Here is a 24,589-nt window from a genome sequence, read left to right on the forward strand (position 1 = left end):
GATTCTGTGACTAATAATATGTGAGTTAGAATTCTGCTTTCACTGCTGCCTGTGAAAGAGAGACAAGTCACTCCTACAATCTTAACCTCAGTCTGTACCCCTGTAAAGTGGGAATATTAACTCTCATACAATCTACCTCCCAAGAGATTTATTCAGTGAGAACATGGACAGGAAAAGGTTTTTCCCTGGGATAGATTAGGATAAAATAAAGGGGAAACCTATTATTAACAAAACTCACAGATTTTCCTGAGGTCAATGGACCTTGGTGAAGTGGGGGGACAGGACAGATGGAGGGGGACACAAACCTATTCTCTAGTGACTATTGTCAATGTCTACAACTTGGTTGCCCTGTCCAGTAAGCAGAGGTGAGAGAAACAGATATCAACTTCCCCCATCTTCTAGTCTTCTTTTCTCTCCTCCCCCCCCCACCATTCCCTCAGCCCCTGGCCTGCATTCACTCAGCCCAAGCGTGAAAATACCCACTTTGGAGAGGAATCAGTGCTAAGCGAGACAGTTCTGCCCATAGAGCCCTTTCTCCCCTGAGGGAGATGGCAAAATTTTCTTTGCAATTAAAATTCCTTTGAAACTGGGACCAAGGAAAATGTGAAGGAGAAAGCCTTTTAAACTTGGGAAATACTTTTCCTAAACAATTACTGGGTGTGAATTTTAACAAACACTGTTTCTGCCTCCTTCCTTCCTTCTCTCCCTCCCTCCTCCTGTTGAACCAGAGATGCCTGAGTCTATCTAGTCTGTGACATTCTACTTCTCAGCTTGCTGTTTGAGATTCTCTCTGCAGTATAATGTTGACCTACCCTAAGCAGATCTCTCTTAAACATGGAATAGCATGACTATGTATAAAAGCACTGGTAGAAAAAGATCTGGGGGTTTTAGTGGATTGTGGCCTTGATGATGAAAAACTTGTGACATGATAGTCAATAAAACTGTTAAGAAGAGTTTTAGGAAGATACAGTGTTATTGTAGGACAGTGGAATTAGATCTGGAGTTAAAGAACCTGAGTTTAGGTCATGATTCTGTCACTAATAACATGTGACTTTGGGCAAACAAATGGGCCTCAGTTTTCTGAGAGTGCTGGGCTAGGTGAACTCTAAGGTTTTTTTCAGCTCTAAATCTGTGATCTGAGATTTAATGTTATGAAACTCATAATAATATTAAGAGTTTCAAACATAAGTAATAAAGTTACTTCTTTTTTATTGTGATGTGTATTGTACATGTATATGTATATATGTGTAAGTGTATGGGTGTGAGACCAGACTTACTCCTTGTAAAGGGCAAATAGTTTCTTCTGATTTCTGAGCCCAGCCTGCCCTTATAGGGCCCTCTTTCTCCCCCTTCCTCCTCACTAGGGAGTCCTTAGAACAGGTCAGTGGAAGAATCAAGAAAGGATATTCTATAGATTTAGCTTCAGGAAAGAGAGGGATTAAGGTTTGAACAAATGATGGGGCGTAATTTCCTTTTCTATCCCAGTTTAAAAGGAGCACAGGAGATTAGAGACAGTTTTTTATCTCTTGGCTCCATCATCTTTGTCAGAGAGAACAGTTAGAGGAAGCCTCTGAGATAGGGGAATTAGACCTTCCTATCTGGCCCTTGCAGACACAGATCAAAGTCCAAGTCTTTCAGCTCATGATAGAGTAGGTAGGATGGAGCCTTAGGGTAGGGGGCTTTGAATGTCAGGTAAAGGAGCTACATTTTATCTTTCAGGCCATATGGAGCCATTTGATATATGAAGCAGGGAGAAGAACCCAACTAACTATGCTTTAGAAAGATTTAAATCTCAGAATTCTAGGTTGTTGCATCTAGAAAGGACCTTGGAACACACAATGTTAGAACTGAAAAGCACTTTAGAACAAAGTATGGGGCAGCTAGGTGGCACAGTGGATAGAGCACCGGCCCTGGAGTCAGGAGTACCTGAGTTCAAATGTGGCCTCAGACACTTAATAATTACCTGGTTGCGTGGCCTTGGGCAAGCCACTTAACCCCATTGCCTTGGAAAAAACCTAAAAAAATAAGAACAAAGTACAATAGAATGGAGGAGGATAAACCATAAAATATAAAATATCAGAGATGGAAGGATCCTTGAAACATATCCAATGGAACATCAGAATTCAAAAAAACATTCAATCTTCTAATTTTTGAATTGAAAAAAATCAGAGTCTTGAAAAGAGAAGGGACTTGTCCAAGGACATAGAAAAATGGCATTGGCAGAAAAAGAAACTAGACCTCCTGACTCTAAGCCAAGGGACCATTTATATCACCTATCTCTATCCTTAGAACTGAGGCTCCTTGCAAACCTCTCATCCACCCACACCTAATTCCTTTAATTTCCCTAGAACTGGGGGGTGAAGTACTTAAGATCATAGATAGAATGGTCTTCTGAGAGTGCCATCTCATTTTACAGATGAGAAAACTGAGGCTCAAGTAAGTTAGGTAATTTACCTGAAATCCTGCAGGCAGTAATGTCAGATTTGAATCCAAGTCTTCTGACATTGCTCTTTACATTGTATCACTAGCCTAGAGAGTTCTATAGATACTTCAGTCTGAAGATTCCCCCAAGGACTTTGCCATGGTTACTCAGCCTCTGGGCATACAGGCCGAGAAATAAATTCAAGGGTGGGGGGGAGGGGTGGCAGAGAGAGAAGCCGGAATGTGAGGGGGTGCAGCTAAGTGGAATTGAATCTTGTTTAAGGAGGAAGCCCCCGGCACCCGGGCCTGTAATTTACTGCACTGTTGACAATATGAGCAGAGAATTTGTCGGGGGGATAATCACAGGCTGTGTGGCCAGGCTCTGGGAGCTCCAGGGCTGCTGGCAGGAGATGAGCTGCCAGGCAGGCGGTCTCGCTGAGGCATTAAGTGGGATCCGGGGGCTGATCCCACTGTAATGCAGTCAGTCTGTTGCCTGCCCTAGGTGGGAGAACTGTACCACACAGCTGGCTGGGATGAGCTCCTGGCTTAGCAGGCCTCAGTCTACTGCCTCTGAGGGGCCTGGGAAATAGCAAAGATGAGTCTGTATGTGTGTCTGTGGAGGAGGATGGTGGTGTGGATCAGGGAGTTAATGGGAATCAGATGGAAGGGATCAGGATGGATAAGAGGGATGGTAGAGATGGGAACAACAGAGCTCACCAGGGACAGTGGGGATCAGTGGAGGAAGAGTGAGGATGAGAATGATAGAGATGAAGATCAGGAGGAAATGTAGGGGATATCATGGATAGGGAGATACTGGAGATGAGTGATGTGGGAGTAGAAAAGGATGATTGTGGGATTCATTAGGGGGTGTTGAAGAACTGGAAGGGACTGAGAGATTGGGGACAGTATTAATCAATAGTGGAATGTCTGACTTAGAAAGTGTTAGGGGTTTAGGGTGATGGCAAGGCTTGTCAGGAGATACTGGGGATCAATGGGTAGTAGGAATGGGAGGATTATTATTAGTGAGAGTGGCTTTTATGAGGAATATGGAAGACAATGGAGGATTCTCAGGTTATATCTGGGATCAATAGGACAATGACAGGGATGAAAGTATAATGGAGATCAGGAGGGAATAGTAGAGATAAGTAGGGATATGGAGAATATTGGGAAAGGAGGGTGTAGAAAGTATCATGGGGATATTGAGAATCAGTATTGGGTATGAAGAGTTGACAGCATAGGGGTTGTTAGAAAAGGATTATTGGGTGCTGAGTCCACACCCTGCCTTGAGGATCCCAGGTCTTGAGTAGCTTCCATGTCAAATTCTTCAAAATATTGTTAGGGATTTTTGAGGGGGAATGAGGTTTTTGCCCAGAGGAGCGTATGTTTGTATGTATTAGAATCAGAATTTTAAGGGGTTCATATGTATTAGAATCAGAATCCTCTGTGCTAGAGCAGGCAAGGACCTTGGAGAGCTCCCAGTTCTGCTGTTTCCACAGTGCAAGACAGCTCTCAGGTGAAGGTCACTGATGGGCAAGCAAGTGCTTTAAATGTCTTGTCTACATCAGAATATTTTAATGCCACTGAGATTTTCCATCTATGGATGAAACACACACACAAACAACATTATGTTTAGAACTTTTTTAGAGTGAAAATAAAATGAATTTCTCATATCCTTTCACTGATATTAAATATCTCCTCATTCCAAAGATTTTCTGATCCCTCCTGCCAATTTAGTTTAAAAAAGACTGGTCTAGCCCAATTCCCTCATTTTACAAAATAAGTTGAAGCCAAGGGTAGGGCAATGAGGTACCCAATATCATATCACACGTTAGGAGCAGAACTCTGGCTCTAGACCTTGAGTTTCCCAGCACCCAGCTGAGGGATTGATACATGATTACAACAGACTGCCATCGGACTTTCAACATGGAAAGATCATGGGGCATAGAGTTGGGAGGCCTAGGATTTTCAGCCAGATGTATGACCTTGGTTGGCAAGTCACCTCTCTGGTCTTCAGTTTCTCCATTTATATACTATGAATTATACTAATTTAACTAAACCCCCTGGTTCCATGTCTATTTTCCCACTTCCAGCTTTCTCTGACTGGTGAGTTTTACCCTGGAATCTCCATTTGAAAAGCACTTTTCCTAGTCATTTCTAATCAATCTCAGCCCCTGACTCTCTATACTCCTTTTTCCATCTCCCCTTCACCTATTAGAATGTGTATTTCATAATAATAAAAACTTAATAAAGGCTTTATTTAATCTAACTTTATAGGGCAACTGCGAAGAACACACTTTGAAAGAAAGTCTCAATGTGCTTTGGAAAGACTGATTGTAAACATTATCATGATTTTGTAAGGAGGAAACAGACCTAGAGAGGATAAGTGACTTGTCTAGGGACCCACAATGGAACTTGTGGGTGGGTGGGGTGGCAGAGAGAGAATCAGGAATGTGAGGGGGTGCAGCTAAGTGGAATTGAATCTTGTTTCCTTAATATAATGGTTCTTTCTATTGTTCTACCCTGTCACTTATATTTCAGAAGAGGAAATGGAGGCCCAGAAAAAAAGGTGATTTGCCAAAAATGACATAAGCAACCCATGGAGAATGAGGAAGGAAAGAAATACTATGTCTCTTGATTCCCAGATAAATGCTTTTTCTTCTATAGAAGGATTAAAATGTTTTGCACAGCATCCTTCATTCTCCTTGTAATAAAAACTAAGTACCTTGAATATTTTTATTATCAGTATGGCATTAGATTATTCTCCTTAATGGGCAAAATGAAACAGAAAAAGGAAGGATGAAACTTGTTTCTTGGTCATCACTGGGAGTGACCCAATATAGTTCTTTTCCTATGAACCCTAATTGGGACCACCTGCTACTGCACCATTGCTCTCACCTTCACCCCTCCTCTGGCAGCTTTATTGTTCCAGGTACAGAGAGTTCATCACAGGGATTACTGTCATACAGAAAGCATTCAATAGAGGCATGTCAAATAAACAACAGAGGCTGTAGAGTAAGCTTGAACTTAAGCTAGTTGTGTAGACACTTGGGTTCTAGAACTGGCTTGCTTATGGAACCTTGGACTCCCTGAGTCCTAGTTTCCTCCTTTGTAAAATGAGGTGATTTCTAGCTCTGACACTCTTTGTTATATGATGTGAAATCCCTTCTTTTTCTATATTCCACGAACCCTCTAGACTTGTAATTTCATTCATTTATGGTGCTCCAGGCAAGAAGTTTCCTCCATCATTGCAGCTTGGCACCTTCTCTGCTACTTAAGAGTCTAAGAGAGCTGTCTTGAGGCACCTGCCTAACTTCATACAACTAGGATGTATTAATAGCAGGACTTGAACCCAGATCTTTCTGACTCCAAGGTCATCTTTCTACCTACTAAACAACATCCAGCTTCTCTGTGCAACAATAATAATATTATTATTAACACATTTATATTGTACTTTAAGGTTTGAAAATTCAATTGATCTCTCTCTCTCTCTCTCTCTCTCTCTCTCTCTCATCTCCAATCTCCAACCCCCAATTTCCCCTTGCACATCTCATGTTGGATGTCCCATAGATATCTCAAACTCCATAGGTCCAAAATGGAACTTATTTTCCCCCCAAACCCTTCTATCTTCAAACTTCCCTAGTAATGTCAACATCACCGCCCTCATCCAAATCACTTAGGTTCACAATTGGTGTCATTCCCTATTCTTCACTCTCTCTAACCCTCTATTTCCAAACATTTACTCAGTTCTGTTCATTTTATTTTCACAAAATTCCCTTCTTTTCTTTGGCATGACTGCCACCCTGATGGAAGCTCTCTATCACTTCAATCCTGAACTACTGCAAGAACTTTCTGCTTGATCTTGCCTCAAGTCTCTTTCAGTTCTAGTCCATCCCCCATTTTGCTGACAAATTGATCTTCCTAAAGTACAGATCTGATTGTTACATAAATACTTCTCTCCCTAACACACATATTTAATAAACTACAATAGGTCTCTATTACTTCTAGTATCGAATGTAAAATCCTCTGTTTTGCTTTTAAAGCCCTTTATAATCTGGACCCCTCCAATCTTTCCTATCTTCTCACACTTTACTCCCCTCTATCTAGTCTATATCCAGTGACATGAGTCTCCTTGATCTTCCTTACACTAAACATTGCACATCCTGTCTTAATGCTTTTTGCTGCTGTGCCCCATGGCTGAGATGCTCTTTCCTTTTGCTTCCTTTAAGTCTCATCTAAAAATCTCACCTTTGATAAGAAACCTGACTTTTCCAGTACTCTTTAATGCTAGTGACTTTTTTCTGAGATTTATTTCCATCTTCTCTCTCTCTTTTCACCTTTTTCTTCTTCCCTTTCTTCTCTTTTTCTCTGCTTTTCCTCCCCCTCTCTCCCTCTTTACCTTTATCTTTTCTCTCTCCCTCTTTCTAGAGCATTAGTATATGTATACCTATCTAGTCTATATGTAAATGTTTGCATGTTATCTTACCTACTAGAATGTGAGCTCCTTGTGAGTAGAAGCTGTTTTGTCTTACTTTGAATCCCCAGTACTTAGCATAGTATCTGGTAATAAATGCTTATTGACCAACTAGAAAGCATTTTAAATACATTTTCTCATCTGATCCCTATAATAACACCGAAATGCCACTGAACTGCTTGTCCCCTCTGCACCCATCTTTGGACTCAACCAGAGGTCAGGACTCATGGATACTAGTTTAGTCCCATTGGATCAGAGTGTGTTGGGTTTCAAATTCCTGTGGAAAAGACTGATATGAGGCATCTCTTCCATCTTCTCCCCCCTCCCAAATAAATAACCCATTACTCCTGGAGTGTTTTTTCCATCCTTTTCCTTTCCCCCAGAAACTTTTATCTGTGCTTAGGCAGTTGGTAATTGTGTGTGTGTGTGTGTGTGTGTGTGTGTGTGTGTGTGTGTGTCCATTTCACATTTGGGAGGAAGAGGAGTTTTATTCATTTTTTAATACTCACACCTCTTCAGTTCTCTGGGTGGAAGAGCTCAGATTTGGGACTAGTGTCTTAGCTAGATTGAACTAGGGCTTGTGTGGGGGGTAGTAGAGGAAGAAACTTCTTTGAGTGTACACCTGATAAAACTCATACCCCCACCAACCATGGCTAGAATTTTAAGTTCCTAAGGAGTTTCAATGAATGAGCCTTACTTTTGTGGACCAGGCAAAGCATTTCTCTAATGTGGGTTGGTGATGGTAGTGAATGACAGATTGGAGTGTGTGTTACAGGAAAATGTGTATGTTGTGTTATGTGTCAATCACAGAGAAGTGTTTGTGTCCCTGTGGGTGTGCACATGTGGGTCATGTGGATTGGGCTTATGTATGACAATCACAGCTTGGTATTCACATGTATATATGTGTGTGTGTGTGTATATATATATATATATGTATATATACATATATATATATATATATATATATATATATATATATATATATATATATATATATCTTCCCCCACCAAAGTTTAGGAAAATAAAATGTTTCTTCTATAACTGAATATGTGTGTGTGTGTGTGTGTGTGTGTGTGTGTGTGTGATTGTTCAGTCACAATTCCATGTTGTCATGAGTAGGTATATACCATTGAGAAACTATTTTTAGGAATTTGTTTGTGTTCTGGACAATGGATGCTATGTTGCTGACCTAGGAAAAGCAGAGCTACACAGGACTGAGTGAGTGTGCCAGCACATGGCTCCAGTGGTATGGACATTGCCTGTTTTTAGAGTATATATGATTGAGTTCCTTATTCAGTCTCATATTCTATGAAAAGGGAGAGGAGGGATGCTGAGAGTATGGGATCATTGGCAGGGAATCTATGTGACCCTTTGGGCTCAGAGAGTGCTTATTTTTACAATTAAAGTTGACTATCCAGCCTTCCACAACAGACATGGTTGTGAGACCCTCTGGGCCTAATAAGGAAAGAACATTGGATTAGGGGTCTTGACTAGTTCTAGTCTCAACCCTGCTATTGATTCATTGAATAGCCATGGGCAAATCTTTTCCCGTTCTTGGACTTTCATTTCTTCCTCTATGAAATGAGGGAATCAGAATAGATGGTCCCTAAAATCTCTTCCAGCTTCAATATTCTTTATTCTAATGCCCCACTTAGCTCTAATATTCTATGCTCTGTGTTCTAGGGTACCTTCCATTCTTGACATTCTGTTTTATGTTATAAGAGCCCTCCCAGCTCTGACATGTCTGAATGTAACAGTTGTCTAAGCTGCTCTCTGATAGGTAGGGAAGGAGAAGGGGAATGGTGATACTTCATTTCCTGGGTGTGTTGGGTTTCAGGAACCAAATCCCTAAAGGGTTGAAGCCATGTTCCTGATGAAACCAAACAGGAAGCTGACTAAGGGGGAAGAATGAGATGGGATGGGGGATATCTCCTCTTCCTATCCTTCTTCCTTCCTAGGGGGTTCCACATCATCAGTGTGCTTCCCCTTTCTCCCCCCGCCCAAATCAGGCTGCATTTGTAAAATGAAATCAATATTGACACGGCCAGGATGGTATTCAATTTGTCCTGATCACTGGGCTGCGGTGAGTTCTGACAGGGTGCGGTGTAAAACATACGCTCAGGATGTAATTTCTACTGTCAACATGATGTACAGTAGGCCTCTGCCAGGCGCCCTGTGTAGGGGGAGGGGGCGGGGGGCAGTCAGGCGAGAGGAGCGCAGCCGGAGGGGCGGGCATGGTCTGGCATTGGGGGTTTAAGGACTGAGGCCAGTAACCACTGGCCAGGATAAGGCAGATTCCAACCAGGGCCAGAGGGTAAAGGGTGATAATTGGTCTGTTTATACAGGGTGGGGTTGTGTTCTTCAGAGGAGAGTATGAATGGCCTTGAATATAATCCAGGTGGAGGTAACATCCCTGCTTGGAGTCAAGAATATCCCATGTCTCTAGGAGGTGTGAAGAGTCTAGGGAATCCCTAGAGCATTCACAGGACTCAGGGAGTCCCTAGGGAGATATGTGGAGCCTGGTCCATTATTACAGATTATCAGATTAGAGAAGATGACTCTGTATTTCTTCCTTTTGTTTATCCCTTCAAAAACCTTAGGGAAATTAGGTTACAATGATCATCAGAGGCACCCTAAGGGATGGATGTGGAGGAGATGGATAGTCCTACATTTTGCCAGAATGGATGGGGGCATTAGGACTTAAGTACATGAGTTTTATTCTTATTTTAGCACCAACTGGTGAAGTTATTTCTTCTTTCCCATCTCCTATTTTTTTTCAGAATTAATGCTTACAAATAAGTTTATAGCTTATAGAATCCAGAGTTTAAGTGACTGATTCAAGGTCATGTAGGTAGTAAATAACAAGAATGAAGTGCAAATCCAGGGCCAGTGACTTCAGAGAGTCTAGTTAAAGTGCTTCTATCATAGCCATAGATTTGAACAACCATTTCTTAAACCTCCCCCCCAACATGGACTGTTGACACGTGATCAAATGTGTATGACTCTTGGTGACTCTGGACCTATTTGTTTTGTGGTTATTTATAGTGCTGTAAGACCTTAATAGAATAGAACAAAGTTCATCAATAACTGGAGAGCCCCAACCATGCATGGCCTCTGTCCCCATGACTCTAGAATTATTCTGGGACACTGAATTAGCCAGGGTTATGTCAGTAAGAAACCTGGACTTGTTAGGACATTGTTTTTCACTCTCCACCTTTCATTTCAACCTACAGCGAGAAATCAATTCTATGACTTCCCTTGGAACTGGATAAGTTTGGAAGTCAGGAGGTGTTATCACATAAGAAATAATGTCACCCAAAGAGAATCTTTTGGAAAGTCTACTGAACCCAGGCCACTATCAGGGCTGATAGAAATGATAGACTAAAACTACCATGAGTATATTTCTCATGGGAATATGTGTGTGTGTGTGTGTGTGTGTGTGTGTGTTTCAAAGGAAACTTCAAGGATAACAATACTTATGGAGCAATGTCTACGAAGTTATACTTCTATGGGGGCAATATAGGGATAACAATTTCTAAACAACAGTTTTGTGGGCAACATGTTCCTTTGAGATATCAAAAAGGTAATTATGTTTCTATGGAACCATATGTGGTTTTGGGTCATACATGAATAATATCCATGGAACAGTGCAGTCAGTCAAAAAGTATTTATTAAATATGTACCCTGGGAATCCTTAGAAAAGCAAAAAACAGTACTTGATCACACAGAGACAATATGTAATAATTTAGGTACATACAAGTTGTTGTTTGTTGAGTTGTTTCAATCATTCTGACTATGAACTCCATTTGGAGCTTTGTTGACAAAGATATGGGGATGATTTACCATTTCCTTCTCCAGTTCATTTTACAACAAAAGAAACTGAGGAAAGCAAGATTAAGTAATTTGTCCAGAGATACACATCTAGTAAGTATCTGAGGTCAGATTTGAACATTGGCAACTGGAGGGAGGAGGAGAATAGTTGAAAAGGGCTTTTGTAAGATTGTGTTTAAGGAATCCAGGGGAGGTAGGAGGTAAGGGGCAGATCAAGGGATCACCAATGCAAAAGTATGAAAAAGAGAGACAGAGTGTCATCTTTGAATAACTCCAACTTGATCAGTGTTGTGGGATCACAGAGTTTATGCAGTAGATTTAAGTGTAAGGAGACTAGAAAGATAGGAAGAATACAGGTTACAAAGGGCTTTCAATGCCAAACAGAGCATTTTTATTTGTTCCAAAGGTAATAGAACTCCCTATTACCTTTGAAGATCTTTGAGTGGGGTAGGGTGGGGTAGGGAGGGGACATGAATAGATCTATGATTTAGAAAAATCACCTTAATAGGTGAGTGGAAGATGGATTGGAGTAGGAAAAGATGAAGAAGGGAGAGTAATTGTAAAAGAGTAAGGTAGAACCAGCAAGTACTTGAACTAGGGCGATGGTTGTGTGAACAGAGAGAAGAGGACATATGTGACAGGTATTATATTATAAAGGAAGAAACAACAAGATTCAGCAATGGACTGGGTGGAGAGTGAGCAGTTGAGAATGTTGTTTAGGTATGAGCCTGGGTGGCTAGAAGGGTGTATCCTTGGCAGTATAGGAAAGTTTCGAAGGGGGCATGAGTTTGGGTAATGAGTTTTATTATGGACATATGAAGAATATGTCCTATGGAACATCTAATTCGAGATATACAAGGAAAAGTTGGAGTTATGTGACTGTAGTTCAACAAAGAGAGATAAGGACTGGACATAGTCTTAGGAATGTGAAAGTCATGAGAAGAGTGAAGAGAAAGTATGCAGAAAGAAAAGATCAGCAGAGAGTTCAAGGAGTATTAGGCTTGAGAAAAATCCATTAGAATTCCAATTTGGAGTGATTAGAACACATTTATCATAAAGAAGGTGAGAAGAGTTTTCCTTTCCCTTCTCTCACCTCCTGTGAGATATATCCCTGAATTGATGATGTCAAGGCAAGAAGAAAAAGTGAGGGTAGATTGTGTGTGTGTTTGTGTGTGTGTATTTTGATGAATCGGAAGCTGTAAGGATCTGGCCTCAGATTCTGAAGCATATAACTCTTTAAATGAATTTTTCTGCTAATAACAATGGGGAAACTGAAGGGAGGGAAGAGAAAGGAAAAGGCACTCTCTGCAGGTTCTCTACTTTCTATTCCTTTAAAATTCTTATTCATTTATCTGGTACTGGATATAGCTACCACAGAACAAATAAGATTTGAGCTCATTTGACAAGGGAATGTTTCCATAATCCCTTCCCATGATGACTGCCACTCTTGTCTCTTACCTCAAGATACTTTGTAGGTTCAGGGTGAAACTCCTCAGAGGGACTCTCCAAGGTGCTTATCATATAGTACTGTGTACTATCTGCATGTGCCATAGGATAATTATCCTATGGCCATGAGACTGCAGATGAATTTTTAAACAATGCTTATATAGTGCTTCCTCTGTGCCCAGAAATTGTGTGATTGTTGGAAATACAAATACAAAAGTGAGATAGTCCCTGCCCTCAAGGAGCTTATATATACATACATACTGCAAGAAAGACAACCCAAAGAAGACAGTGGCCAGGCAGTAGAGAGGAGTGATTGAAGCAATCTCTTTCCAAAAGCAATGGTGGTATTGATCTGATTACTTAGCCAAGAGCAAGAGGTGAAAAGTAGATTGAGACCTTATCTAAATTTCTCATCTTATCCACTACTGCACAAACAGTAGGTATTTAATGAATGTTGCATTGTATTGAATTAGATATGGTAACCCTATGTGAGTGTTAATGGTGTCCCTCCAACCACAAAGGTCAGAAATATTATCTAGATAAATTTCAATTCATCTATATAGTTGTGGGAAAAGTGAACCTTGGTTATCCTGGGCATTTCATCAAAGGGGCTTTGGGGTGAAGTTCTATTTACCTCCAAATGGTCCTGAAAGATCAGCACAGCAGGAATAAGGTAGGGCTAAGTGGCAGGACAGTAAGCCCATGCCTACAGAGAGTTCTCAGAGGATCTTGGGCAGAGTAATAAATGAGGGCCCTGAAGCAGCTGAGCCATGGCGACTATGCCAGACAAGAGTAATGCTGAAGGGGAATTGGGAAATTAGGAAAGGACATGCAGGAATGTCTGCCCTCAGGAAAGGAAAGAGCAGGCCAAGGCTTTAGAAATGGTGGTGGGTACATAGTAGTCATTCAATCAATATGGGGTGAGTTAAATAGGACTGAGCTCAAAATAATAAGTCAGCAGGCCCGAGAGGGTGGGTGTTCATTGGAGAAAAAAAAAAAAAGAGAGAAGCTGCTTAAGAAGTTCCAGAAAATCCAACTGTTAGCAATTCATTGTTGAATACCTTCCAAGCTTCTACTCAGGGCCTACAGTGAAGACAATGATAGAAATGAAATTGGGAAGCCCTGCATTCAAATTTATGTGACAGTGGTCAAGTCACCTAATCTGCTTCACTTGTAAAATGAAGATAAAAACACTTGTAGTGCCTTCTCTCAAATGGTGGTTCTGAGACTCAAATATGATACTTATTTCAAGCACTTTCCAAACTGGGGGAGGTAGTGGAAAAAATGTTGGCATTGATGCTTAGAAGATGAGTTCAAATTCCAGCTTTTCTACTTGCTAAAATCATTTGACTTCTCTAGGCCTCCATTTCCTTATCTGTAAAATAATAAACTTGAACTAAATCATCTCTGAAGTCCTTTCTAGTTCTAAATCTATGATATCATAAATATTAAAGCACTATATAAGTGGCAATTATTAATACTGTGTACACAACCTCATGCTCACCCATGGACTACCTGATCTTGTATGAGTCTTGATCAAATGCTTCCTGTGTGCCTAGCTCTGAGCTGGTCTTTACTGAATGCTCTTTGATAAATATTTATTCAGCACCTACTAAGAACTAGAGGCTGTGATGGGTTGTGAGATGGAAAGAGAAGCCCCCTGAGGGGTAGAACACAGAAACAGAGAAGCTTCTCTTTTTATGTTCTACCCCCCCCCCCCCCCCCCCCAGTGTTGGTGACTAGGAGGCTCTAGGAAGACTTCTCATAGGCACTTTTTTGGTACTTTTTTTTTGCAAGGCAATGGGGTTAAGTGACTTGCCCAAGGTCATACAGCTAGGTAATTATTAAGTGTCTGAGGCTGTATTTGAACTCAGGGTCTCCTGATTCTAGATCACTGCTCTAGGCACCTATGCCCCCCATAGGCATTTTCATTGAACTTTGAAGAAAGCAAGGGATTTCAAGATAAGAAGGGAGAACATTACAAGCATAGGTAATAGCTAGTCCCACATATGGTGCTCAGATTGGAAAATGATGAGTTGGCCTATAGAAGAAAAGGGAGGACTTTGAAGGAAGACTCCAAATGCCAAGGTTAGGAGTTTATATTTTTTGCTAGAGGCAAAAGAGAACTCTTGAAAGATTCCTGAGCAGAGGACTGCCATGACCATCAGATCAGTGCTTTTGAGTTGATTCTGTGTTGAGGATGAACTAAAGAGGAAATTAAAAGCAGGGAGAGTAATTAGAAGGCTCCTGGGCTTCTGCCCTGTAATCATCTTTATTAGCTTTGTATGAGTTCTTGTTGACAACTTATTGCTGGGGCACAAAACATCTGGTCCATGAGGAGCCCAAAATCATATGGCCTGGCACTGCCATGGTAACTGCAGGTGGGACTCAAAGTTCAATAAATCTAGGAGCTTTTTAGGGGTGAATTAATTAAATGTTTAACCAAATACAGCAAGCTAATTTTTAAGAGCCAAATGGCATTCTAAAGTTGTTATAAATATCCAAATGGACCTTTGCAGGAAAAAAAGGTTCCCCATCCCTGTCCTATTGTGACTAACATTCTAAACATGTTAGGAGGCCAGTGATTTATACTGTGCACCCAAGTAGTGGCAGAGCCAGCAAGATCGATAGCTCAAAGGAAGAAATATTCATGGACTAGGAGGGTCAAGGAATATTTCCTGGAGAAGGCTGGACCTGATTTGAGTCTTGAAGAATGAAGGTCAGATGAAAGGTTCTAGATTTGAAGATAGGGAAAGCATCCCAAACAGGGAAAACATCAATGACTCGAGCCTAAAGAAAAGTCACCAACTCATCTATATCTTTCCTGTGGTTCAGAAGTTGCTGCCCTAAGTCTGATGAAAGAGTATAGTAGAAAGAACCTTAGTGGGGAAGGAATTAGGTTTAAATAGTACTCCTGGAACTTTGGGCAAGTTGCTGAACCTCAGTTTCCTCTTCTGCAAAATGAGAAATGTTGGACTAGATGGATTAGACTCTAAGAACCTTATGAATTTTAAGACTATGATCTCTATGTAATGTATTTTCTTTACTAGAAAAGAAGCATAAACTGTCAAGGCTGGAAGGGCCCCTAGAGCAAAAAAATGTTAACCCTTCTTCTTCAGAACTCAAGTAGCACTTTACTTGTATTTACACTAGAATATAATACATTATAGTTTCTGTTTGTGCCCTATTCTGCTCCTAAACTGTAAATTTCCCCTGAGGACAGGGGCCATATCTTATCTGAATGTCGGGTCTCCTGTACTGAGTGCTCTATACAGAAGTACAGGTAATAAATGCTTTTTGTTGGATAAATGAGAGAAACCTTAAAACATAGAATGCTAGAGATGAAAGGGCCTATAAAGATCACCTTCAGGATAAATTTCAAATGGTCTAACTTAGATGGGAAAATATGACATCTTTATTTTCATGAATTTCTAACTCAATTTAGTATTTCCTTCAATTATGAATTTTAAAAATTTTATTTTGAAAAGAGCTCCATTGACTTTTCCAGATTGTCAAGGGATGCCTGAGTCAAAAAAAAAAAAAGCTAAAAATCCCTAATCTAGTCCTACCCTTTCATTGTACAAATGAGGAAACTAAGACTCAGGGAAGGGAAATGAATGACATGTTCACACAAGTAGATCTGTGGCAGGGCTGGAGTTAAGGATTGTTGGCTCTCAGTCTCATACCTTTTAGAGCACCAGGTTGCTCTCACTTGGCATCCAAGTTCAGCCCTGGGAAGTGGGAGAGGAGTTACCTTCAAGGGTACACTAAGTTTGGAGTTCAGGATCAAGCAACAAAGTGACCAGAGAGGCAGGTGAGCTTGACTGTTGATAACTAGGCAACTGCTCATGTGTCCACATTTCTCTGGAGATGCCCAGAGTGACTGAAAGTTGAAAGGGAATAGAGCTATACTCTTTTTTCTTTTTTTTTTTTTTTTGGTGAGTCACTGGAGGATGACAGGGACCATCCCTGAGAGCATCTGGCATAGTGAAAGAAAAATGGATTGAAGACTCAGTCCTCCATCCATCCCAGCTCCAGGTTTATTGGCTGGATTGAACAGCTCTCTAAGACTGTAAGTGGTTAGTGAATAGTCTTGAACTTGGAGTCGGCAGTAGGATCTCAGGCAAGTTACTTAACATCTCTAGGCCTCAGCTTCCTTGTCTGTAAAATGAACTGATTGGATTAGATGGCTTCTATGATCCCTCCCAACTCTTAGTCTATGATACTATAAGTCTTAGTCTCTTTAGCTATAAAATGGAGATAATAATAGTGTCACTCCCTACCTCTCAGAGCTGTGATAAGGAAAGTACTTGGTAAAATTCTATGGTACTACAATGAGAGGAGGGGGTGGGGTTAGAGGTTCCTCCTTACCAAAGCCAGATCCTGATGTTGAATAGGAATCTTTAGCCCTGGTGCAGATGTCGGTGTGAGGAAGCAGCTGCTGCCTGGGGGCCGCTCTGGGCCCATGTCCGGCCAAAGGGATTAAATCGGCTGCTTATGAGCCCTGACGGAAAGTCTATAAACAAAGGAGGGTGATGAATGACCCACTCGCCTGTCGCAGGAGCCGCCTGTGGGGGTTGCAGGGTCGGCACTGGGGCCAAGCTGATTTAATGTCAGTGAGGGCTGTACTTATGTAGTGTCTCTCATGCACGAAGCTTTATTAATGTCGTCATTACTGCCCCAGAGAGGGAGGGACTGGCCCATTAATAACACCCGGAGACAGGTCTGCCAAGGCTGGCCCTGTCACCAAACACATACACGTGCATGTAAGGCACTGCTGCTAAGACAGCTTTGCAACCTTTCTCAAGTTCCTTTCCCTCTCTGGGTCCTAGGTTCTTTATGGGTCCCTCTTTTCGTCCTAGGCCAAAATGAGGGGGGGGGATGCAATAAATTTCTAACATTCTATACAGTGTTGACACTATATGTCCAAAGAAGGTTGATTCCAGCTGTTATATTCAGGGATAAGCACACATAGATGAACACCCATAGGTCATACAGCAGATAAGAAGAGAGCCTGTGCAAGAGAAATTTGTGAAGCTGGGGATTTAATATATTCTGTTCAGAATCTCACTTTACCCCATTTAGCACCTCAGGACCTCAAGCATTCGATTTGTAAAATGAAGGGGTTGGAATCTAAGGTCCCTTCCAGCTTTGACATCCCCTGTTCTATGAGTCCTTTCTTAAAGTTGAAGGGTGGGGAGGGAAAGCCTAAATCTTTCTAACTTGTTCTGGAAGAATTTCCAGGATCTTTCATTCATATCCAAGTAATACATATATTTATAAATCTAGAATCTACAAGAAATGAGTCTAGGTTTTAAAGAGATCATACTTCAAACCAGCTAAATTGTGAGTTAAAAAGGACAAATCACTTCCCTTCTCATTTAAGGAAGGAGTAATGGGAGTGGGAATAGGGGACAGGTAAAGAGAGACTAAGGAAGAATTGCAGATTTTTAGAGTTGGAAGTGACCATAGAAAAATAGATTTTTTTTTTATTTTTACATGGAAAGAATCTAAGAGTACATTTGGTGGGGCCCAGAATTCCTAGTTTTGACCAGCCATGAAATTCCTCTCCTGAAGACAGGCTCTGGGGACTGGTAAAGTTGAAGGGAAGGTGTGCCTGTTTCCTCTCTAACATTTCTTACTTCCCATGGGAGGAGGCCTCAAGTCACCTCCCAGTCCTTTCTTACTCATAATATGTCCCTACTGAACAGTGAGGGGCTTGGAACTACCTGATAGAGCCAAGGGAACTATCTTGGGCCCTCTAGCCATTCCCTAGAGAGTTATAATCTTCCCAAAAATGAAGGCTTGTGTGTCAGAGACTGTTCCTTGTCTATAATTCCAGCCTCATTTCAACTGGGGCCTGAATATAGAGAATAAAACCTTGATCTGTAAATATTGGTGTCAGACCCTAGATCTCTGCTGATCTGAGGATGATTTATAGACATACTCCTTCCTCAGTTTCCCAGGCAAGCCCTCTTAAATAAAAATTCCCTTTTGAGTCCTCACCATTCAACCCTCATATATGTCATAATTGATGAGTGAACCTGCTTAGCTTGAAGAGAGAGGAGAAGAATATATTGTAGGAAACTATGTCTTTATAAATAAGACATAGTATCTCACTATCAGTTGATATCTTTCAAGGCTCAGTTTAGAGTTACTTCATGTGTTAGATCCCTAAAAAGCTTTTTCATTGATTAATTGATTCATTCCACCTGAAGCATTTGTTTCTTTCTAAGGTCTCTCCCAGTTCTGATAATCCAGGATTTGTTGGCTGTGTAATTTGGGTCTAGGCCTTGACCTGGCCTGCGTCTCAGGTGGAGAATAAAAGTTAGTTCAGAGATGACTGATAGATGAGGGTAAAATTGGGATCTTCCCTTTAGGAGCGCATGATCACCTTTACTCTGAAGTTATGGGCTCCAGCCTCCACTTTAAGAGTTGAATCATAGTATAGAGAATATTTGAGATGGAAGTACCTGGAAGACCAGTCAGATCAACTTCCTTATTTTACAGCGTTGGAATCTAAGATTCCTAGACGGTAAGTGACTGGCCCAAGGTCAATAAGAAGTGAGTGATAGAGGTACATGGGAACTCTCCTCGTCTCTTGACCTTTAGGCCGATCAACTATCTCAAGAGTGGAAAGGCTCCTTGGGGTGATGAGTGTTAAGGTTAAGCGCTCTCTCTCTCTCTCTCTCTCTCTCTCTCTCTCTCTCTCTCTGTGTGTGTGTGTGTGTGTGTGTGTGTGTGTGTGTGTGTGTGTGTGTTGGGCTGGGTAGTAGTATAGGGTTGGAGCGCCTTGTGATACTCGACAGGGAGGAAAGAAGAGCTGGTAGAGAGGGGAAGGCAAAGAGGAAAAAGCGCCCCAAAGGGCCCTCAGTGTCCCCCGGCAAAGATGTCACTGATATCCCTCTCTTTCCTCCAGGCTCCTGGGGTGGGCTGCCCAGAGGACAGTCTGCCTCTCTGACCAGGCCCAAGGAAGACTCGGCCACCAGCCTGAAGCGTCTACTCGCCAAGCACATCCTCGGAGCCCGGAGATGGCCCGGTGTAGCCCGGGGGAGGCCGGGGTCTCTGAGTGATCTCGCGGCCGCCTCCCGCCGGGGGCGCGGGGGGCGCCGGGCCCGGAGTCGGGGGCCTCCGATGCGTCCGGGTGGGCGCCGTGCCAGCGCCCCCTCCCCCGGACCAGTGCTTCAGTCCGTCCTGCCCGGGCCGCGCTGAGCCAGTCGGAGGTGCCATGAGGGGCTCGGGCGCCCCGGCACTGGCCTGACCTCGGCCCCCCGGGGGGCCTGAGACCACCATGTGACCGCGGCTCAGGCGCGTCCTGGGGCGCAGCCTCTCGGTCCATGAGCCTGGGCCCGCTTCCCACCACGGAGAAACATGAGGAGGCCGGGCCCGGGAGCCGGAGCGGGGCCTCTGGGGGCCGGCTGGTCCCCGCCGCCCCGGTGGCTGCCTCCGTTGCTTTTGCTTCTAGGAAGCTTGTGGGCTTCTGGGAGCCCAGCCATAGCGGGGCCGGAGGAAGAGGACGGAGCCCTTGCCAGCGGCCGAGTAAAGCGAGGCTGGGTCTGGAACCAATTCTTCGTGGTGGAAGAGTACACGGGTACCGAGCCCCTGTATGTGGGCAAGGTAAAGTTCAAGGAGTGTGGGCAGAGATGGCAGCCCCTCCCTCCTCTTTCACCTTCTCTTCCTATCTGATGTCTTTCCCATCTGGAGTCTCTCTCCCGGCATCAGGGAGATGATGGCCAAGTCCCTCAAACAGTGAAGCAACTTAAAATGTCAGACCTGGAAGGCATCTTAGAATCTCCCAATATAAGAGTGAGATACCTCTTGGAAACTAGAAGTTCAGAGCAGAGAAGCTCCTCGGAATCTAGAACGTTAGAGCAGGGAAACTTTGTAACCTAAAATTTCAGAGCAGAGAAACTCCTTGGAGCTTAAAATGTCAGCAAGGAAATTCCTTGGAACCTAAAGAATATGGGGGAAGGGAAGGGTCCTTTAGAACAGAGAGTTAGAGCCTTGGAGGGGCTTTAGTACGTAGAAGGCAGAGGGTCAGACCTGGAAAGTTCTTAGATCATAGAATCTCAGGGATCTTAACTTTATAGCAGATAGAGTGCCGGATTTTGAACATGGAAGATCTGGGTTGAAATCCTGCTGTTGACACTATTACACTAATCACTTCAGCTCTGTTTACCTCATTTTCCTCATCTGAAAAGGTGGCCATGATACTAAATTACCTAGAAGATGCCTTCCATGTCTAAATCTATAATCCTATGAACAAAGAATATCGGAAGTAGAAGGTAACCTTAGAATACGGAAATGCTAGAGCTGGGAAGGATGATAGAATCTAACTTGATCCAATAGTTTATCATTATACCTTAATAAATATACTTAATAAATGTTTATCGCTTTGAAGCTCTTATTTTGTTGAAGGTACTATATCAATGATGAAAATACAAATATGAAAATGATACCATTCCTCCTTTCAATCAATCAATGAGCATTTTATTAAATAGCAATTTTGTGTTAGATACTGTGCTAAGTACTGAGACTGTAAAAAGAAGCAAAAGACAGTCCTGCCCTCATGGGGTTTACAGTCTAAAAGTATTAGAGAGACAACATGCAAACAAATATATACAATGCAAGATAAATAACAAGATAAATAGGAAATAATTAACAGTAAAATTAAGAGAGATTGGGAAAATTTCCTATACAAGATAGGATTTTAGTTGAAACTTATAAGAAACCAGGAAACTCATAGTCTACTTGGGGATACATGTTACAATTAGATTAAAGTAAGATGGGGAGAGTGACAAAATGAGATCCATAACTCTGAGAAAACTGAGGGGAGAGAGAGACCACTAACAACTTGCAAATGTACAATGCCTGAGCAGAGCATTCAAGATAATGATTTTGAAATCTGGAGAGGCACAAGGATGGCAGCTTGCAGGACTTTATAGTGCTGGGAAGTGGCAGGTTGAGTTTCACATCAGCTAGTTGCCTAGTTTGGTAACAAATTAGAATGTATGATGGGGAATAAAGTTGGAAAGGTGAATTGGAGTCAAGTGGTGAAAGGGCTTAAAGGTGGGACTGAGGAGTTTAGGTTTATTCCAGTAAATATGAAGGAGGGACATAATCAGATCTGTGCATTAGGAAAATTATTTGTGCCATTCTGTGAAAGATGGTTTGGAGAGAGGAGAGACTGTAGGCAAGGCATTCAAAAAGGAAAAAAAAAACCTAAACCAAAACCCTGTTAAAATAATTGTGGAGGCAGATAAGAAACTTGAATAGGGATATGGCTATGTTGGTGGAGGGAAGGGGTTACATGTTGGAGGCATTGTTGAAGTTAGAATGAACAAGATTTGATGACAAATAATTTGTGACTGTTGAGGGAAAAAGAAAAAATCAAAGATGACTCAGGATTAGAAAACTAGAGATACTTTCAAGGGATAAAAAAACTGGGAGGATGCAAAGGTTTTTGTAGGAGCAATGATTAAACCCTCTAAAATTACAACTGAAAGGAACTTTAGAGATCATTTAGGCCTACCTCCTCATTTCACAGTTAGGGAAGCTGAGGCCCATGGGAAGAAGGAACCTGTCTTAGATTCTTAGTTTAGCTCCAATTCACTCATATTCTCCTCCTATATCTAACTTAGGTGTCTGTCTACCCAGACCCATTTGCAACACAATATTCTAGGACTCAAAATTATCATTCCTTTCTCCTCCCAAATTCCCATCTTCTCTTCTGGGCTGAATCCAGCTGTTTTATTGGAAGTGTCCTAGTCATTCACATTAAGGTATTAATGAATGATGACAGCAGGCTTGATTCCCCCTAGGGGGATGTGTACTTGAAAAGAGGAACAGAAAAAAGGGTAATGCTTAACCTGAGAGAGGGAGGAAGCATTCTTGGTGGATTTTCAGATAGGTATCTATGAAGATGAGGAAGATATTTTGATATTTTTGATTAGCAGTGTTACTTCATGCCTTGTGAATCTATCCTTAAAGTCCTTTGTCTGCTCTGAATATCATCCCTCTCCAAAGACATGGACTGGCTTAATAGCCATGGGAGACAGCATGATTTAGAATAAAGAGTGATAGATAAGTCAGGAGAACCCAGTTCCCAGTTCCAGTTCCTCAGCCACCTTGTTCCAGTTACTTTCCCTTATCTAGGCCTTAGTTTTCATTGCTGGCAAACTATGCTTTTGTTACAAGACTTCATTCAGGGGCCCTGGAAACTCTTATATTCTATATCCCGTGTTCTATGATATTTTGCAGTGCTGATGTACTGTGCTCTAACATTCAGAATATTAACATCTACTCTCTTTTGTCTGTACTGTTCTAGACTTCTGTCTTGGAGATCACCCTTGCTTAGAGTTTTACAGAAAGATGCTAGTGATTAGTGAATATCTCAGGGATAGGTTGCTCAGGTTGTTTGAGTGATTATCTTAGGGACAGGTTGTTTGAACCCCTTTGAGTTGGGCTAGAATCTTTCAAGGGCTCCCAGCTCTGGACTCAGCTGCAACGAATAATCTCTCTGGACAGTTAAGTGGCAGCAAGGGAGTGGTTAACTATTTTCTCTGGCTGGTGGGGATTAAATAAAACCTGTTGCCTTTGTTCTGAGTCCAGCTGTTCACCCACCAGTGGTGTTGTCATAAAATTTACATAACCAAATTCCAGTTCATATAAAAGATTTTCATAGGAGTATGCAGATGACAATGTTTGGGACCGGAAAAAAGATTAATGCGTGAGAGGGGTGAGTGAACTGGAGTTAGAGGTTGGGCTGATTTTCTACAGTGGTAATAGCTCAGTTATATCTATTTCCAGGAAGATGATTTTACAAACTGCTTCTGTCCCAAATGCCTGAGAAGTAGATGGTACAAGAGTTGTTGTTTCTGTTTTACAAAGGAGGAAATTGGTATCCATGAAGGAGAGGTGGCATTCTCAAAGTAAGAGAGTTGGGGGACAGAGTTGGGGCTCAAACCCAGGTCTCCTATTCATAGGTTTATAGGCTTTAAAGCTGGAAGGGACTGGCTTATTTGGTTCGAACTCCTCCCAGTTCAGTGGAGAGGCCTAAAGAATTTTAGGGACTTGTCTAAAGTCACACAAGTTGTAAAGAGCAATAGTTTGAGATTCAAACCTAAATAGATTTGACTTCAAATCCTGGACTCTTTTAATTTCATCCTTATACTGATTTTTCTTTCATTATACAGTGTAGCCTCTCTGTGCCAACTTTTTGCCTAGGGCTTAAGGACAAATCTAGAAATGAAGGCAGGATATCTGGCATCTTAAAATATTTAGGGTTTATAAGAAGATAAAAATCAGACCTTCTCCCTACAGTCCTTTAGAATAATCTCTTATACTTCCTACTTTTTCAAATGTTATTGTGCATGATTTCTGCACTTGGGGTAGAATTGCTAATTCTATAGATTTTATAGATGATGAAAAAGACCTAGATTTTGGAGAAGTGACTTATCAGAGGTCACATAATAAGTTAGTGGAGGCGACATTGGTGAGATTTTTTCTATTTAGACAACACTGCCTCTTGTAAGGCATAGTGATTGTTTCCCTACAGAAGAGTGGATTGTTTTGTGGTTTCTAGGTCAATAAAAACTTTTTGAGGAAATGTGAGAAGTGAGTATGAGTATAGACATTATGAGTTTCTGTGATAGAAGGAGCTTGGTAGAAATTATAGGATTTAGAACCAGAAATGACCTCAGAGATCTAGTCCAATCCTTTGAAATATTTTTAGAATTTTATTAATACATTTTGGGTTTTATTTATGTCACAGTTTCTTCCTGATCTATGTTCCTAACCCTCTTACTGTACCAAAGAAAAATAGTTAAGTAAAACCAAGTGACCCAGAAATGATCAGATGTGGTATACAGCAACCCACTAGGTAGTCACAATCTCTGTCTTGGGAAGAAAGCATACTGCCTCAGACAATGCAGATTAGATTTCATTAAGAACAATACAGTGTCTAGAGAGAGGACTATGACTGCCCTACCCACTGTGGTACCTAGTCAGGGGTCTGCTGGAGCAGTTCGATATCTGGAGAGAGCTGACTGTTACATTTTCAGCAGACAATATTTACTCCTCAGAAACCTGCAAATGCTCCAAATCAGGACTTGTATGATTGTTTTGTTGATTGCCTAGACTTAAGAATGTTATGGAGAAAATATTAATGATTCAGATTAAAATTAAAATGGTGTCTTGGGTATAATTCACACCCACCCCCAACCAGTTCTTAAGTATTTTATAAGCACTCTGCTGGTACTGGCCATACTAGGTTGCTACCTAGACTATGGGGTTCAGGTCTAGATATCACATTTTAGGAAGGACATTGATAAACCAGAGGAGTACAGTCAGCATGGTGAAAGGCCTTGAGATTGATAGGAGGTATAGAAAGACCAGGTGAGGTGCAAGGGAAATTGAGAT

General features: G+C 41.7%; 1 protein-coding gene across 4 annotated transcripts in view; it reads left to right on the plus strand.

The window, feature by feature from the left end:
- Positions 1-24,589, plus strand: part of CDH22 (cadherin 22) — a 185,769-nt gene that overhangs the window by 72,247 nt on the left and 88,933 nt on the right. For 3 of the 4 annotated variants that reach the window (XM_074211194.1, XM_074211195.1, XM_074211197.1), the window contains one exon: positions 19,089-19,786. In XM_074211194.1, the coding sequence (XP_074067295.1) occupies positions 19,541-19,786 (246 nt within the window). In that variant the 5' untranslated portion in view covers positions 19,089-19,540. Of the gene's footprint in view, positions 1-8,046; positions 8,111-19,088; positions 19,787-24,589 lie in introns of those variants that run through there. The other variant, XM_074211196.1, reaches the window with a different exon arrangement.

Source organism: Macrotis lagotis, chromosome 1 (assembly GCF_037893015.1).
Source record: "Macrotis lagotis isolate mMagLag1 chromosome 1, bilby.v1.9.chrom.fasta, whole genome shotgun sequence".
Classification (NCBI taxonomy): Eukaryota; Metazoa; Chordata; class Mammalia; order Peramelemorphia; family Peramelidae; genus Macrotis; species Macrotis lagotis.